The sequence below is a fragment of the Ranitomeya variabilis genome, chromosome 6, assembly GCF_051348905.1.
Source record: "Ranitomeya variabilis isolate aRanVar5 chromosome 6, aRanVar5.hap1, whole genome shotgun sequence".
In the NCBI taxonomy this organism is placed as follows: domain Eukaryota; kingdom Metazoa; phylum Chordata; class Amphibia; order Anura; family Dendrobatidae; genus Ranitomeya; species Ranitomeya variabilis.
The window spans coordinates 477,262,267-477,277,712 of NC_135237.1; the positions used below are offsets into that span (position 1 = coordinate 477,262,267).

The 15,446-nt window shown below is 43.4% G+C and overlaps 1 protein-coding gene across 1 annotated transcript in view; it reads right to left on the reverse strand.

Annotated features, from left to right (window-relative positions):
• Positions 1 to 15,446, reverse strand: part of TRPA1 (transient receptor potential cation channel subfamily A member 1) — a 181,902-nt gene that overhangs the window by 64,246 nt on the left and 102,210 nt on the right. Inside the window, exons 8-9 of the mRNA XM_077270649.1 lie at positions 8,147 to 8,195; positions 4,670 to 4,769 (exon numbers count right to left, since the gene is read on the reverse strand). Coding sequence (XP_077126764.1) covers positions 4,670 to 4,769; positions 8,147 to 8,195 — 149 coding nt within the window. The remainder of the gene's footprint in view (positions 1 to 4,669; positions 4,770 to 8,146; positions 8,196 to 15,446) is intronic.

Here is a 15,446-nt window from a genome sequence, read left to right on the forward strand (position 1 = left end):
GATAGTAGCCATAGATAACCATGTAACAAAAACACAGCCTTATAATATAACTAAGTCTTTTAAAAATTGGCAGAAGCTAAGTCCTCTGAGTGCCACATCCATAGGAATCTATAGCGCATTATAATTATTAATTCCAGCTATTGAAAAGAAATTGAGAAAATATGTGGTGTCAGCATAAACTGAAATAAACCAACTCTTGTGAATACTTTGTATCAGCTTGACGCTATTACACATTACATTAGTTTATTGTAGCTATTGTAGAAAAAAAGTATAATTCTAAATTGCATCATAAAGGTCTTTTTCTTTCTTTTTTTCTACATGGTTGTCTATGGTACATATCCACAACATCCCATTCTAAGGTTTACTGTTATTCAGATGCTGTCAGTGTGTGGTGTCATCTAATTAGTGGCCTTTGTGTATTTTTATACTTGTAGTTTTGCCCTTTTTTTTAACTATTTCTACTATTAAGACTCAGCTAGACTCGAAACGCGTCAGTATAATTTTTATGCCCATGCTATTTTAATGAAGTCAGAATACAGTTTTTTTCTTTTAAATTTGCTTGCTGGATTTAAAAAACACTTTTCACAACTCTAAATATTATTGTCTCCTGGTAGCCCAGGCACATCATTCCATTATTAATTATTTTGTCAAAGCCGTCATTGCCAGAACATAGCTGGAGAAACCACCACTCGTGTTTGTGCCCTATGATTTGGTTATATCCTATACAGGTCTATTCCATTTAAAACCCAGTGAGGCTCCAAGTTATTTTTCATAAGTGGTAGTGGCTCAATAGCAAAATAAAGTTGTTTTTTATTATTAAAATTACTTTATATAACCAAATCTAGATGACTGAATTAATTTGAGGCAAATTTAATTTTAAATTTTGAGGAATTTGCTGAACCCTTTAATTTTTTTTTGTTAAACTGCAGATGATTATATTGACTAGAGAAAAATCACATGATCTAAACGGGCTTCACCATAATGCCTTGAAGCTATAAAAACACATGATACAGCTAAGTCAATCAGGTGATTGGATGTGACTATCATGGCTTGCACAAAAGACTTGGTAGAGGAAACGTGGATATTCTGCACTACTGATGAGTAGATAAAAGATCCAAGGACAAGAGTTTGTATAAAAGTGGATTTTAATCTACGTGTTTCAAAGCTTTTGAATAGAACATGTATATTTATGTGGTTGTATCCTGAGGAATAAGTGTGTATACTTCAAAATGCGTAGATTAAAAAACACTTTTATACGTCAGTATCGCGTATTATCCACGTTTCCTCTTCCAAGTCTATTGTGTCGATTGGATGATCAGTGGATCTGCAGCAGCTCGAGTTTCTATACCAATACATTGTTGTGTGATCACAACTCCATCAGGTTAGCACAAAGTTTTATTTATTTACTATGATTTAATCTGGGTAAGACTCTGTTGTGCTTTTCTGTTCCCCTGCTTCTACACATGTATAGCCTGTACATAAGCAGAAGCAGGGAATGCTGCAGCCTTTTTGAGTTGACTTTGAATAAATCGTAGAATCATAAAATGCTAGAATTGAGTGAGAATGATAGTGAGAGGACATCACAGCCTAGCTATAAACCTGTTCACACCTGTTTTTTCTGTTTGGAAGTGATGGTTAGTCATTGATATTTATATACATAGGCTGTCTGACTGAGCACTCCACCCATCAGCCTATGGTGATTTTAATCACAGCTTGATCCTACTTACCCATATAACTGTAAGCCATCAGCCCAAGAGAGGTATAATTCTAGGTTAAGTACCCAGCAAAGAGGATCGCCTTGTTGATGGCTATTAGGCACACATGAATTGGCCACTTTATGCAATAAGTATCTTCATTTATATTTTTATATTTTTGCAAAACTGTGGTCTGGGACTGCCTTATACACTGTGGGGCAGAGCTGCATTATACTATGTGCCCGGGCTGCCTTATACACTATGAGGCTGCATTATACTATGGGGCTGCTGCCTTATACACTATGGGGATGTCTTATACTCTATGGCAGTGCATTATACTATGGAGCTGCTGCCTAATACACTATGGGGCTGCCTTATGCCCTATGGGGGAGCAGTATACTGTGGGGCTGCTGTCTTTTACACAATGGGGCTGCCTTATGCACTATTGGGGTGCATTACACTATGGGGCTACATTATACCTCTATGGGGGTGCATTATATTATGGGGCTGCATTATACACCTATGGGGCTGCATTATACCCCTATGGGGATGCATTACATTATGGGGGTGCATTATACTAATATGGGGCCGCATTACATTCCTATGGTTCTACATTATACCCCTATGGGGCTGCATTATACCGCTATGGGTGTGCATTATACTGCTATGGGGGTGCATTATACTGCTATGGAGCTGCATTATACTATGGTGTGCATTATTCCACTATGGGGCTGCATTATACTGCTATGGGGTACACTATACTATGAGGGTGCATTATACTACTATAAGGCTGCATTATACTACTATAGGGCTGCAATATACTATGATCTGCTTTATACTATGGGGCTGCATTATACCACTATGGGGTTGCATTATACTACTATGGGGCTCCATTATACTATTATGGGGCTGCATTACATTGTGGTCTGCATTATGCTATGGGGCTGCATTATACCACTATGGGGCTGCATTATATTATTATTGATGACTATGGGGCAATATAGAGAGACATGAGGCAAAATGGGAGGACACGTGGGGTCCAGAATGGGAGGATACGTGGGGCCCAGAGTGTGGGATATTATTACTGTCACTGGGGCTAATTAAAGGATATTATTTTTGAGGATACTGTTTTCAGTGTGGGGGAGGATAGGTCATGTTACTGTGCAGGGCTTCACGGTCGCTTATTTCTTCATCTGGCATAGTGTAGAGGTTGGTGAAAAATTGGGGATTGTGCTCTAAAAGACTGTGTTGTTTTCTGCAGAGATGAGTCCTGGCTGGAAGAAGTGATGGCAATCTGAACTGGATGAAGAAGAAAAGCGAAGATGAAGGACTTAAACTAGAGATGTCACCAGTGGGTCAGTGTGTTACTTGTACACTTACACTACATACTGTATACTATATACAGAGCTCCTCTGTATCGTGTCACTAGTGATCACTGTATTACTTGTACACTGACACAATATACAGTGCCACTATGTGTAATGTCACTGGTGATCACTGTATTACTTGTACACTATATACAGCATTCCTGTGTATAATGTCACTGGTGATCCCTGTGTTACTTGTACACTGACACTATATGCTGTATACAGAGCTCCCGTATATAATGTCACCGGTGATCACTGTATTATTTGTACACTATATACTATATACAGAGCTCCTGTGTATAATGTCACTGGTAAGCACTGTATTTCCTGTACATGAACACTAAAATACAGAGCTCTTGTGTATAATGTTACTGGTGATCACTGTATTACATGTACACAGGCACTGTATACTAAGTAGAGATCTCCTGTGTATAATGGCATTAGTATTGTGTTTTTTTTTATTAATTATCAGTATTGTAGTGTTCGGTCACTATGTGGTGGTAATATGTTATCTGGTCATGGTGTGGCAGTATATTCTCCTTGTATGTGCTATTATTCAGTCACTGTGGTGGTAATATGTGGTTTGGTCATTGTGTGGTGGTATTTGTTCCTTGTATGTGCTATTATTCAGTCACTGTGGTGGTAATATGTGGCCTAGTCATAGCATAGTGTTATTTGTTCCTTGTATGTGGTAATGTTGGTCACCATGCAGTGGTAATATGTGATTCGGTCATAGTCGGTGGTATTTGTCCCTTGTTTGTGATATTATTGGTCATTTTAAAAACTGAAAAATAAATAAAAATATACCTAAAATTTTATTGGGTATTTTAACAAATGTTTAATAAGTTACAGTGGAGTAGAGTCCGGCCAAAAGAGTCTACTTTGTCATAATGGCAGATTTAAAAAAATCTTCTGGCCAAAAGAAAAGCTGCTGGCTATGTATGTGATCTGGGTATGGGAACTGTTAATGTGTGATTGATGAGGACGTGGTGCAGAAGTGGAGTTTTTCCAAGAGGGTGATGGGACTGTGGAAGGTTCGACCCTGGGAGGAGTTTCAAGGGGGCCCCGAAAATTTAGCCAGTATGGAGCCCCAAAATTCATAGTGGCAGCCCTGGTCAGAGTACAGCTTTAATTTGTTAGCCTTACTGTAAGTATATCTAGAAAACAATAAACACTGAAGAAACTGTACAGATAGTGTGTGACAACACAACAGTAAAGATTAATGTGTGATTAAAAGAGAATTGTGCCAAACACATTTTTAAGGTGAATTGATGGTTTTGGAGTACTTTTGATTTGCCAGAAATCTATTTTCCGGGGTATATTCAGCAAATCTGGCAAACTTGAATTTCAAAAGATTCATTCATCTCAACAACCAAACAATATTATGGCCAGTTTTTTTGAGTTATTTCAGAGGCCTAAAGGTATTGCTAGGTAATGCTATGGTTGTCTTGATTCTCAACATTAAACAAGGGTGCTCTGAACAAAGTTTCTCTGTTGAAAGGATTAAAGTTTTATCAATTTGTGTGAACTGCATGCATCATCACAAGAGCAAGTTAATATCAGATTGAGAAAAATATGGCCTGATCAGTAGAAGTGTTTGCTATGTACCGTTTTCAAGAAGTAAATTTACAATCTTCCAAGAAGAACAGGAAGTAGCCATCAAAAGAGGCGTGCGTAACTCATTATCCACACTGTCAACATTTGCTCCCTGTAAATATGAGAACAATGTGAGTACACAGAGGAGAAAACCTGAGATAAAAGATGTAAAACCAATAACTGTATAGATAATCAATGGAAAGACTCTAACCTGTGATCATTAATGGACTAATGGCTGCATATCGCACCACCATAATACCATATAAATTGTAAAGTCACAAAATAAATATCAGTAAATGACTGAATATGAACATGAGGATAATTTATTACTTAAGAACTTCATGTGCTCAGTAGCTACAATAATTTTCCATTCACTTATCCGAACAAAATATGTAGTTTTATCTAGTATTAGATACTTTTATAGCGTTCTGATAGAAAAATACATAGATCTAAATGGTAAAATATACTAAAAATACCTAAGTTGCATATATATATTTAAAAAGCTGGTTGTATGTGCCACAACGTTTTCTACTAATATGCGTTGAATATTGACAAGCTCATGTTTTCAAAAAAAAAGCCAATTCAATAATAGGAGAAATTAGGTTTTTTCATATAGGTCTATGTAGTACCCTCTTTAGTTTTAATCAAGAAACCAGAATAAGAAAATTAACCTTAGCAGGAATGTAAGAAATGTTAACTGTATGCAAGATTAATGAGCTGTCCCTCTCTTTTGGAAATTCCCAGTCCATATACTTCTACCATTTCTTGGTGTGGACTAACAGAGTTGGATTTAGGCAAAGTGTAGCCATAGGCAAAAATAAAACAGTGACTATAGTTTGAGGGAGGATAATTCTATCAACATGAAGTTTCCTGTCATATGGTAATCTCCATGACATCTATGAACAGCTCCACAACTTGTGCCCCTCCAATCTACCCTACATTCTGTTGACTAATAAACTTTCTGAACCCTTAGTCTTCTGTCTCTTCCGTCTCCCACTCTTTTTATTGGCTACCTAAATTTCAGTTTAAAATAAAAATTATGTACATACCATCCATGTCTCCTCAGTTCTATTCTGACCCTAGCATGCTTCGATTTCCTGTACACCATTTTTTGTCCTCACAAGTCCTCCTTCTTTGCTCTCATGATTCACTTTCAAGATTACTCAAATGTATCCCTCTTATTCTAGAATTTCCTTCCTCAACCGGTCACATTCTCCTCAACCTTGAATTTACAAAATCAACCAGCACAAGATCTTTGTTTTCTCTCCTGGGTCTCCTCATCACACAACCATCTTTGAAGGGTTATTCCCACCATAACATTATTCATCACAAGGCACAGTAAAGGTATACTTTTTGATAATATGCAGACCTATCCCAAAAAAGCTTATTTCTTGTACCCCTATGTATTTGTCATCTCTATCTGCCACTCAGTAGCTTCACATAGCTGAATTGGCAATCATATTCTTATGCTTACAGAACTACATTTCCCATCAGCACTTTGCTTTTCCTTAATGCTGCAGACCCTTTGCCCCTTCTCCTGTGTGTTCTTGACTCACTTCTCTTAGTTAACATCAAACTAATGTAAATGAAAAATTCACCTTCTGCTTCTGTGCACTCGCTGCTCCTGTACAGTACTCAGTCTTACTAATTTTATATTTTACCCTCTACATCAGAATAGCTGCCTGTTTCATTTTACATCATTGTTAACTGGTTTCTCCCAGAGCTGAACTCTCCTCACTCCTCGACAGTGGAACTTGTAATTACTAGACAGAGCTGAACTGTGGTTGTTGCTTGCTGCTGACAGATCAGTAATGTAAAACTGTAAATGCTGGTCTGCTGTTGCATGTGGCAAAAGATCATTCTCTGCCATATGCTTCAACAGAGCAACATTTGCAATTTCACATCAGTGACCAGTCAGCAGCATCCAACAAACACAACTCTACCTGACTAAAAATTATAAGTTCCATTGTCGAGGAATGAAGGAGAGTTGAGTTCTGCAAGACATCAGCTACATTATCTATAAAAAATGGAGGCAGATATACTGATCTAGATGGCAAAACATATAATCGGATGGGCATTGTACTTTGCAGGGGCAGCAATTGCATAAAGCTTATTCTCTAGGTAGAATACAATCTATGTCAGAGGTGAAGGCAGAGCACAGCAATTATTGCAGTAAGCCATCTGAGAAAGACTGCACTGCACATGATTAGCCAGGAGAACTATAACTACAGCAGAAAGGTTCCAATGGCAACTGGAGAGTAAATAGTCTGGAGGGCATCCTTTTGGGGGTGATATGTGCAAAATCAGGCAGACTTAAAAATGAGTCATATTGGCACAAATTAATAAATATATGTAAATTATTATAAACCCACATTGTGATTTTTGCAAATAACTCTTTAAGACTTCTCCCATGCATTTCCATTGCCTTACTCTGGAAATTGTTGCCGAGTTGGTTAAACTCCTCCCTAACTTTGAAACCTTCAAAAACCACCTAAAAATACACTCTTTAGAAAAGCCTACAACCTACAATAACCCTGCAGCCACAACTCTATCATCTAAATAGCTTCTACCCTCACTTACTGATGCAGTCCACGTTTCTCTTCTGGATCATTAGTCCTCAAGGCAAGGTCCTGGCATGTCACTCATTTATTTGTGATTATTGTGCTTGACAAGCCCTTACTCAATCTAAACATCTTTACTCAACTCCCCTCTGGTGTGGTTCCAATGGTATCAACACTCACATTCAGGGGGCTCCCATGAGGTTGTTATGTCACTTGAGTCATGCTCCCAATGCTCCCTGGTGCCACTGTCCCTGCCTTCATAGAAGTATAGATAATCAAGAGAAAGTCAGGGCTGCGGTTGGCCCCTTACTCCCTCTTGATTTCTTATACATCTGAGGCCGGGGAAAGTAAAGCCAGTGCGCATTGGGCTCAGGGCTCTTATGATCTAAAAATCTCATGTGAGCCCTGGGAAGCTGACAGCGCTGGAAAGGCAGCGGCACAGGAGGGGAGTATAAGTGTTTTTATTTTACCGGGGGTAACCATTCAGAGTGAGAAGAGGTTGTCTTATTTATGGACAACCCCTTTCACGGTTCAGAGGGACATCTGAATCCAGTGCTTACTTAATCATTTATGTATTGAAGTAATATGCACATGCTGTGTGATGAATAGGGAGCTCAGTTTTGAATATTTTGGGGTGCGCAGAAGGGTGTTCTTTAAGTTTCATTCTTTGGGTTATGCTATTGACAGAATTATAAAACTTATTTAGAAATATGATTTTAATTTACTTGTGATATGATTTTGTTATGTTTACAGTGCTTTTGATTTGCTTTTTATTCGTGGTTGTGACTGGAATTAGATTTGTTGCTGTAACTAATGTCATTATTGATTAAGTACTTATTTTATCACAGTAAATTGACAAAGTCAATTATTACAGCAGTCAGCAGCCAACATTTCATTTGTTTACACAGTTAATTAAAAATGTAGTTACCATTGATATTAAATACTGTGCCAACTCCACATGATCAAACAGACATGATCTGTAACAGAAAAATGTAATAAGTAAAAGTAAATGCAAAGGGAAAATTTAAATGATTAATAGAAGCAAACACAATTAGATTATTTATATTATGAACACTTCTAACTAAGTTTTAGAAAGTATAGCAGGTCACCGCTTTTACTGAAGCATTCACACTGCACATTTTTAAGTATACTGTATAAAGAAAGTATAGTAAACAGTGTAATTTGTTTGGTATACTATATTATCTAATTAGGATGATATGTGTAGAAGTTAGCACAGAGCAAAGCAAATTTGTCCCAAAAATAACATTTTACGGACTATTCATCTCATCAGTGACATCATGACCAGAGACTATGCACACTGCATTCAAATTTGGTCCCCCGAGCAATGATAAGGGGGGGTCGAATTTGGTAGACGCTATACTTTCTTACACACGGCGTTTTCTAGAGTTTTAACACAATGTACAGATGTAGAAAGTAGGGATGAGCGAGTGTACTCTTTGGTCGGGTTTTCCCGAGCATGCTCTGGTGATCTCCGAGTATTTGTTATTGCTCAGAGCTAAAGTTTTCATCGCCTCAGTTGCACGATTTACGGCTTCCAGATACGCTGAATACATGTGAGGAATGCCTGTTTGTTAGGGAATTCCCACATGTGTTCAGCTTATCTGGAAGCCGTAAATCATGGAACTGAGGCGATGAAAACTATATCTCTGAGCAATAACAAATACTTGGAGGTCACCCGAGCGTGCTCGGGAAAAACCCAAGTAACGAGTGTACTCTCTCATCATTAGTAGAAAGGCTTTTATCATCTATAGATGATATCTCAAATGCCACCTTATGAGGAAAATATAGATGAGAAGGCGAGATAAGGGCTAAATAATTTTTTGTATTTTTCTGATATAGTATTTTCAGATACATATTCTGTTTCAATGCTGCCAGGACTCATAGAGAAAGTCTATGCTTCCGTCTCCCCACACACAAAGAAAGTGGCAGACAGTTCTCCCTACATAGAATAGACACTCAATCAGCACTCAGTGATGGGAAAGCATGACTCACATGACAAAGGGTATTGGCAAGTCATTCCAGCATATTCCTTTCCTTGCCTCCTCTCACATGCCCCCTTTCCCCCAAGGCCATGATTCCCTACATGACTTTGAAACCATGATTGGATGGAATCAATTGGCTACATTATCCTTTTATTAAACACACAACATAAATGAACTTTAGATAGCAATAGCTATCCCAAAATATCCCAACCAATGGAAGGATAATGGTCTTCAATGCCCCATAAGTCTATAAGTCTGGCGAGTCTACCATATGTAGGCCATGACAGCTCAGGTCTAGTGTTGAGCATTCCGATACCGCAAGTATCGGGTATCGGACGATATTTGCGGTGTCGGAATTCAGATACCGAGTTCCGATATTTACCGCATATCGGATACCGGAATCGGAAGTTCCCAGAATTCAAACAGCACGAATTCAGCCAATGAGGAATGATTACAAGTGTGGGCACATCCTGTTCTGCATGGTGGGCATGTAACTACTGGCAAGGCTGTGATTGGCTGCTGAAGTGATGTCATGATGCACTATAAAAATCACTGTCGTCATTTCGGGCTCACGTTGCTGTGAATTCAGTTAGTGACAGGATGCTGTGTTCTGACTGAGGGCCAGTTGAGATAGCGATTTGCTTCATTGTGCTTTACCCAGGCTAATTTAGCAACCGCTGTGTGAGAACCTTGCTTTTGCCTTGCAGCGCTGTTTTCACAGCTGTCTGCAAGGTCTCTGTGTGTGTGTGTGTGTGTGTGTGAGTGCAGCTCAATCTGTAGTCTGTGTGCAGCCACAGCCGGTTGTATTCAGCTCAGGGTGCTTCACTACCTCATACTGTTCTATCCATTGTCCTTTTTTGCTATTAGTGCAGCCTGCTGCACTGTTTTTTCAAATATTTCCTATTAGTGGCTTTCCACCCGTATCCAGCTAAATTGTGGAAAAACACTACACAGGATAACATAGAGGAGGTTTTTTGGGCCTTGCAGCGCCGTTTACTGCTGTCTGCATGCTCTCCGTGTGAGTGCAGCTCGCCCTGTAGTCTGTGTGCAGCCACAGCCGGTTGTATTCAGCTCAGGGTACGTCACTGCCTCATACACTAAAATACATTGTCCTTTTTTGCTAATAGTGCAGCCTGCTGCACAGTTTTTCAAATATTTCCTATTAGTGGCTTTCCACCCGTATCAAGCTAAATTGTGGAAAAACACTACATAGGATAACATAGAGGAGTTTTTTTGGGCCTTGCAGCGCCGCTTACGGCTGTCTGCACGGTCTCCATGTGAGTGCAGCTCGCTCTGTAGTCAGTTCTGCCCCCCCCGAAAAATAAAAAAATAAAGTTCAACAAACACACCACTTTACAGTTGTGTAGGCCACATTAGCTCATATTAAAGTCTAGTCCACACTTTAGAAAATTAGTGTTTATTATACCTGTTAGGAGCTGTTCAGGAATAAGCACACTAAGCCCTTAGTACTTTTCTGCTTATCTTTATCAGTCAACCAAGATGAAGAGGGCAGGGAGTAAGGCACGTGGGCGTGGGCGCGGAGCAGGGAGAGGACGTGGGGATTCTGTGCCTGCTGCGGGCACCGGTGACTCATCATCACCCAGTTTCAGCAGGGAACAGTCCTTCATGCGCAGCTTTGTAGGAGAGCGCCGTACACCGCTGCTGCGTGAAGACCAAATTGAAGCCGTTGTTAGATGGATGGCAGCTAATGCATCGACTTCAATTAGCGCCACATCCTCTCAGGCACAGAGCACTGGAGAGCACGCATCTGTCTCTTCACCACCTGTCAAATTGCCCAGGCAGTCAGAGAGCCCAGGACAGGAGCCATCTCTACTTCTGTTCTTTGAATCTCTTGGCTTGGAAACAGGGGGCCAGCCAAGCAGCATTGGAGAAATGGAAGAAGAGGCAGTGTGCAGTGATGCCCAACAGCTTTGTCTCTCTGACTCTGAAGAGGCGGGTGGGCCAGTGCCTCCGGTCACCACACCGCAATACGCATCTGATGATGACACTCAGGTTCCACTTTCTCGTGCGTGCTGTGCTGCCGAGACTACCCAGGAGGAGCAGTTGGTGGCAAAGGGTAGTGTAGATGATGCGGTCCTTGACCCATCATGCCGTGAGGAACAGGAATGTGGTGGGAGCAGCTCTGAGGAAGAGATTCCCCGAACGGGCCAAAGAGGGAGAGGGAGGGGGAAGACTGCGGAGTCTGTAGCCTCCACTTCGGCACCCGTTAGGAGCATGTCTCTTCCAAAAGCCAAAAAGAGCGCTCCCAAGACTTGCAGTGCCTGGTCCTTTTTTGACACAGTTGCAGATGACATTTGCTTTGTCAAATGCAAGGTGTGTCATCATAAAATCAAAAGAGGGAGAAATGTCAGCAACCTCAATACCTCAAATATGTTGAAACATGTGCGGACCAGGCACGCGTTGGAGTTACAAAAACACACTGAAGACCTAGGCCAACCAACAGCGGCAGCTACCACCTTTTCAGCTCATGTTGCCTCTTCCTCCAGCTCACACACAGCTGGTTCGGCTTCCTCCCAGGATCGCCATGGAAGAACCTCTGGCACTGTTGTCCAGAGACCCACTGTAATTCCACCCACAGCACCACGTTCCCAGTCATCCTCACACTCCCAGCCCAGTCTACAGCCATCGGTAGTACAGGCATGGGAGAAAAGGTGGCCATTCTCGGCAAACCACCCCCGAGCACAGGCTCTGAATGCTGGCATTGCAAAACTACTGTCCCTTGAAATGCTCTCATTCAGGCTGGTGGAGACTGACAGCTTCCGTGACTTGATGGCATTGGCAGTCCCACAGTACAATGTGCCCAGCCGCTTTTATTTCAGCAGTCAAGCCATCCCTGCCCTGCACAAGCATTTGGAGGGACACATAAAACACGCGCTACTGAACGCCGTCAGTAGCAAGGTCCACCTCACCACCGATGCGTGGACCAGTCACCATGGACAGGGGCGATACCTTTCCCTCACTGCCCATTGGGTTAATGTTGTTGAGCCGGGTATAGATCGTGCAAGTGGCACAGGACGTGTCCTGCCCACTCCAAGGATTGAGGGAATCCAGTCTGTACGCACTGACTCCTCCTCATACACAAGTTCCTCAGAATCATCGCTGCAGGAGTCACAGTCCACCTCCACATGGACCCGTGAACGTTTACCTGTTACGACCAACATGAGCACAGCCGTGGCCAAACGTCAACAGGCCGTCTTGAAATTAATTTCTTTGGGGAATTGAAGCAACACAGCGCAGGAGCTCGGGAATGCCATCAAGCAGGAGAGCGATGTGTGGTTTGTGCCAGCGAATCTCCAGCCAGGCATGGTAGTGTGTGACAATGGCCGAAATCTGGTGGCAGCTCTGGGCCTCGGCAACCTCACTCACATCCCATGTCTGGCACATGTGCTCAACTTGGTCGTGCAGAGTTTTTTTAGGGACTATCAGGATCTTGATGCACTGCTGCACAAGGTCCGCCTAGAATGTGCTCACTTGCGGCGTTCCAGCATGGCAAGATCGCGCATTGCAGCTCTGCAGCGCCGATTCCGCCTTCCGGAACATCGCATCATATGTGACCTACCAACCAGGTGGAATTCCATGTTACATATGTTGGAGCAGTTGTGTGAGCAGCAGCAAGCAGTAATGGAGTACCAGCTGCATCAGGCGCTAAGAAGTCACACTCCGCGCCGTTTAGACTTTACAACCACAGAGTGGGCCACTATGAAGGACGTCTGCCAGGTTTTGCGTCCCTTCGATTATTCCACGTGGATGGCGAGTGCAGATGATGCACTAGTCAGCATGACTGTCCCCCTTATCTGCCTGCTTCAACAAACACTGCAAGCGCTAAGGGATGATGTTGTGGAAGAGGTGGAGGATGAGGAGTCACCATTTCCATCAGCTTCTGGACAGTCAGCGCCACGTGGTTCCTCACAAAGGAGTAGGCAGGGGATACTTTGTGAGGAGGATGAGGAGGAGTCAATGGAGGAGGAAAACATCCGTCCAGAGGAGGGAGTTACACAATTGTCCAGTAGTCAGTGTGTACAGAGAGGGTGGGGTGATGAAGAGCAGGCAGAGATCACGCCTCAAGCAGGGGACAGTGTTTCTTGGCCAGTTGGCAGTCTGCAGCACATGGTTGATTACATGCTGCAGTGCCTGAGAAACGACCGCCGCATCGCCCACATTCTCAACATGGCTGATTATTGGGTGTACACCCTCCTCGATCCTCGCTACCGGGACAACGTACAAAGCCTCATCACACCGTTAAACCAGGAGCGTAAAATGCGGGAGTACCAACACACACTGGTGAATTCCATCATCTTCTCCAGTCCAACTGAGAGCAGTGCTGCTAGTGCTTTACAAAGCAGCTCAGTGCGTCGAGGCAGTGGAGGAGGCTCTGCACAAAGAGGGAGCAGAAGCAGTGCCTCTGCCCAAGGCAAGACCAGTATGGCCCAACTGTGGCACAGTTTTGTGTGCCTGCCACAAATGTCTACACCATCACAGGCGGCTCCAGTCAGCAGGAGGCAACGGTTCCGTCAGATGGTGACAGACTACATGTCTTGCCCTCTTACTGTACTCCCAGACGGCTCTTCCCCTTTCAAGTTTTGGGTCTCTAAGCTGGATACATGGCCAGAGCTAAGCCAGTATGCATTGGAGGTGCTGGCTTGCCCTACGGCTAGTGTATTATCGGAACGCGTCTTTAGTGCTGCAGGTGGTGTACTAACAGACAGTCGCATGCGACTATCCTCCGATAACTTTGACTGGCTTACTTTTCTGAAAATGAACCAGGCCTGGATCTCGCAGGAATTTGCCACTCCTCTTCCTGATTAAATAATTGGGTGACTGTCTACAGTATCCAGGTCTCCTGTTGTGTTCATCTTTCTACCACCTGAACTGTAATTCCTGGGCTCCAACACCGCCAGTTGAGGCTCAGAAGTGCCATCTGCACAGTCAAAACATACGACCCAGTGTTATTGGGTTTCAGTAACGTCAGCTGATCCCCAGCTGTGTAGCCGGCAATGTGTCCTGCAACCGCCACGCTGACACAACAACGGAAATTTAAGGGAACCTGTTCCCCCCCCAGGCGTTTGTTACTGAAAGAGGCACCTTGTGCAGCAGTAATGCTGCACAAGGAAAAGGTAGCTCTTTTAGTTTAGCTCCTTGCACACGCAGAACTTAACACTTATAAAATGTGGCCACTCATTCCGTAAAACCGTCCCGGAGGTGGGACTTTCCTTAGTAATGTGACGCAGCACAGCCATCATTCCTACCCCCTTGGTGCCGTGCGCCGCCTCCTCAGCGTTGTTTGATTCTGTCCCGGAGCCTGCGCTGTTATGTTATCCCTTGGCCAGGCACACTTAGCGCTGCCCGTCTTCTAACATCATTTGGTGTCAGGCTGGCTGCGCCTGTGCGGCCCCGCTGCCCAAGATCCCGCCTCGCAGTGTCTTCTGATTTAATCACACTGCGGGCCTGGGATCCATGGGCATACGCAGTGCATATCTTCACCTCAGGCTCTCACTCATCTTCCTCCGCCTTCTTCAGACTGTGCGCCGTCAGCTGATCCCTAATAGCATGCCACGGCCGTGACGCCGCACAGCCTGAAGAAGCCGGAGGGAGGGTAGTGAGAGGCGAGGATATGCACTGCGCATGCCCATGGATCCCAGGCCCGCAGTGGGATTACATTAGACGACACTGCGAGGCGGGATCTCGGGCAGCGCGGCCGCACAGGCGCAGCCAGCCTGACACCAAATGATGTCAGAAGATGGGCAGCGCTAAGTGCGCCTGGCCAAGGGATAACATAACAGCGCAGGCTCCGTGACAGAATCAAACAACGCTGAGGAGGCGGCGCATGGCGCCAAAGGGGTAGGAATGACGGCTGTGCTGCGTCACATTACAAAGGAAAGTCCCACCTCCAGGACGGTTTTACGGTGTGAGGGGACACATTTCATAAGTGTCTAGTTCAACGTCTGCAAGGAGCATAATTGAAAGAGCCACCTTTTCCTTTTGCAGCATTAGTGCTGTACAAGAAGGCTCTTTCAGCAACAAACGCCTGGGGGGGTTAAAGGTTCCCTTTCAACTTGCTCCAGTGCAGGCTTCAGGCTACACTCTGATCCTCCTCCTGTCCCTGGGCTCTAACACCGCCAGTTGGTGCCCGGAAGTGCTGGCTGCACAGAGAAAACACTCGCCACTGTGTCAGTGGGGTTCAGCAACGCCAGCTGTTCCCCTGCT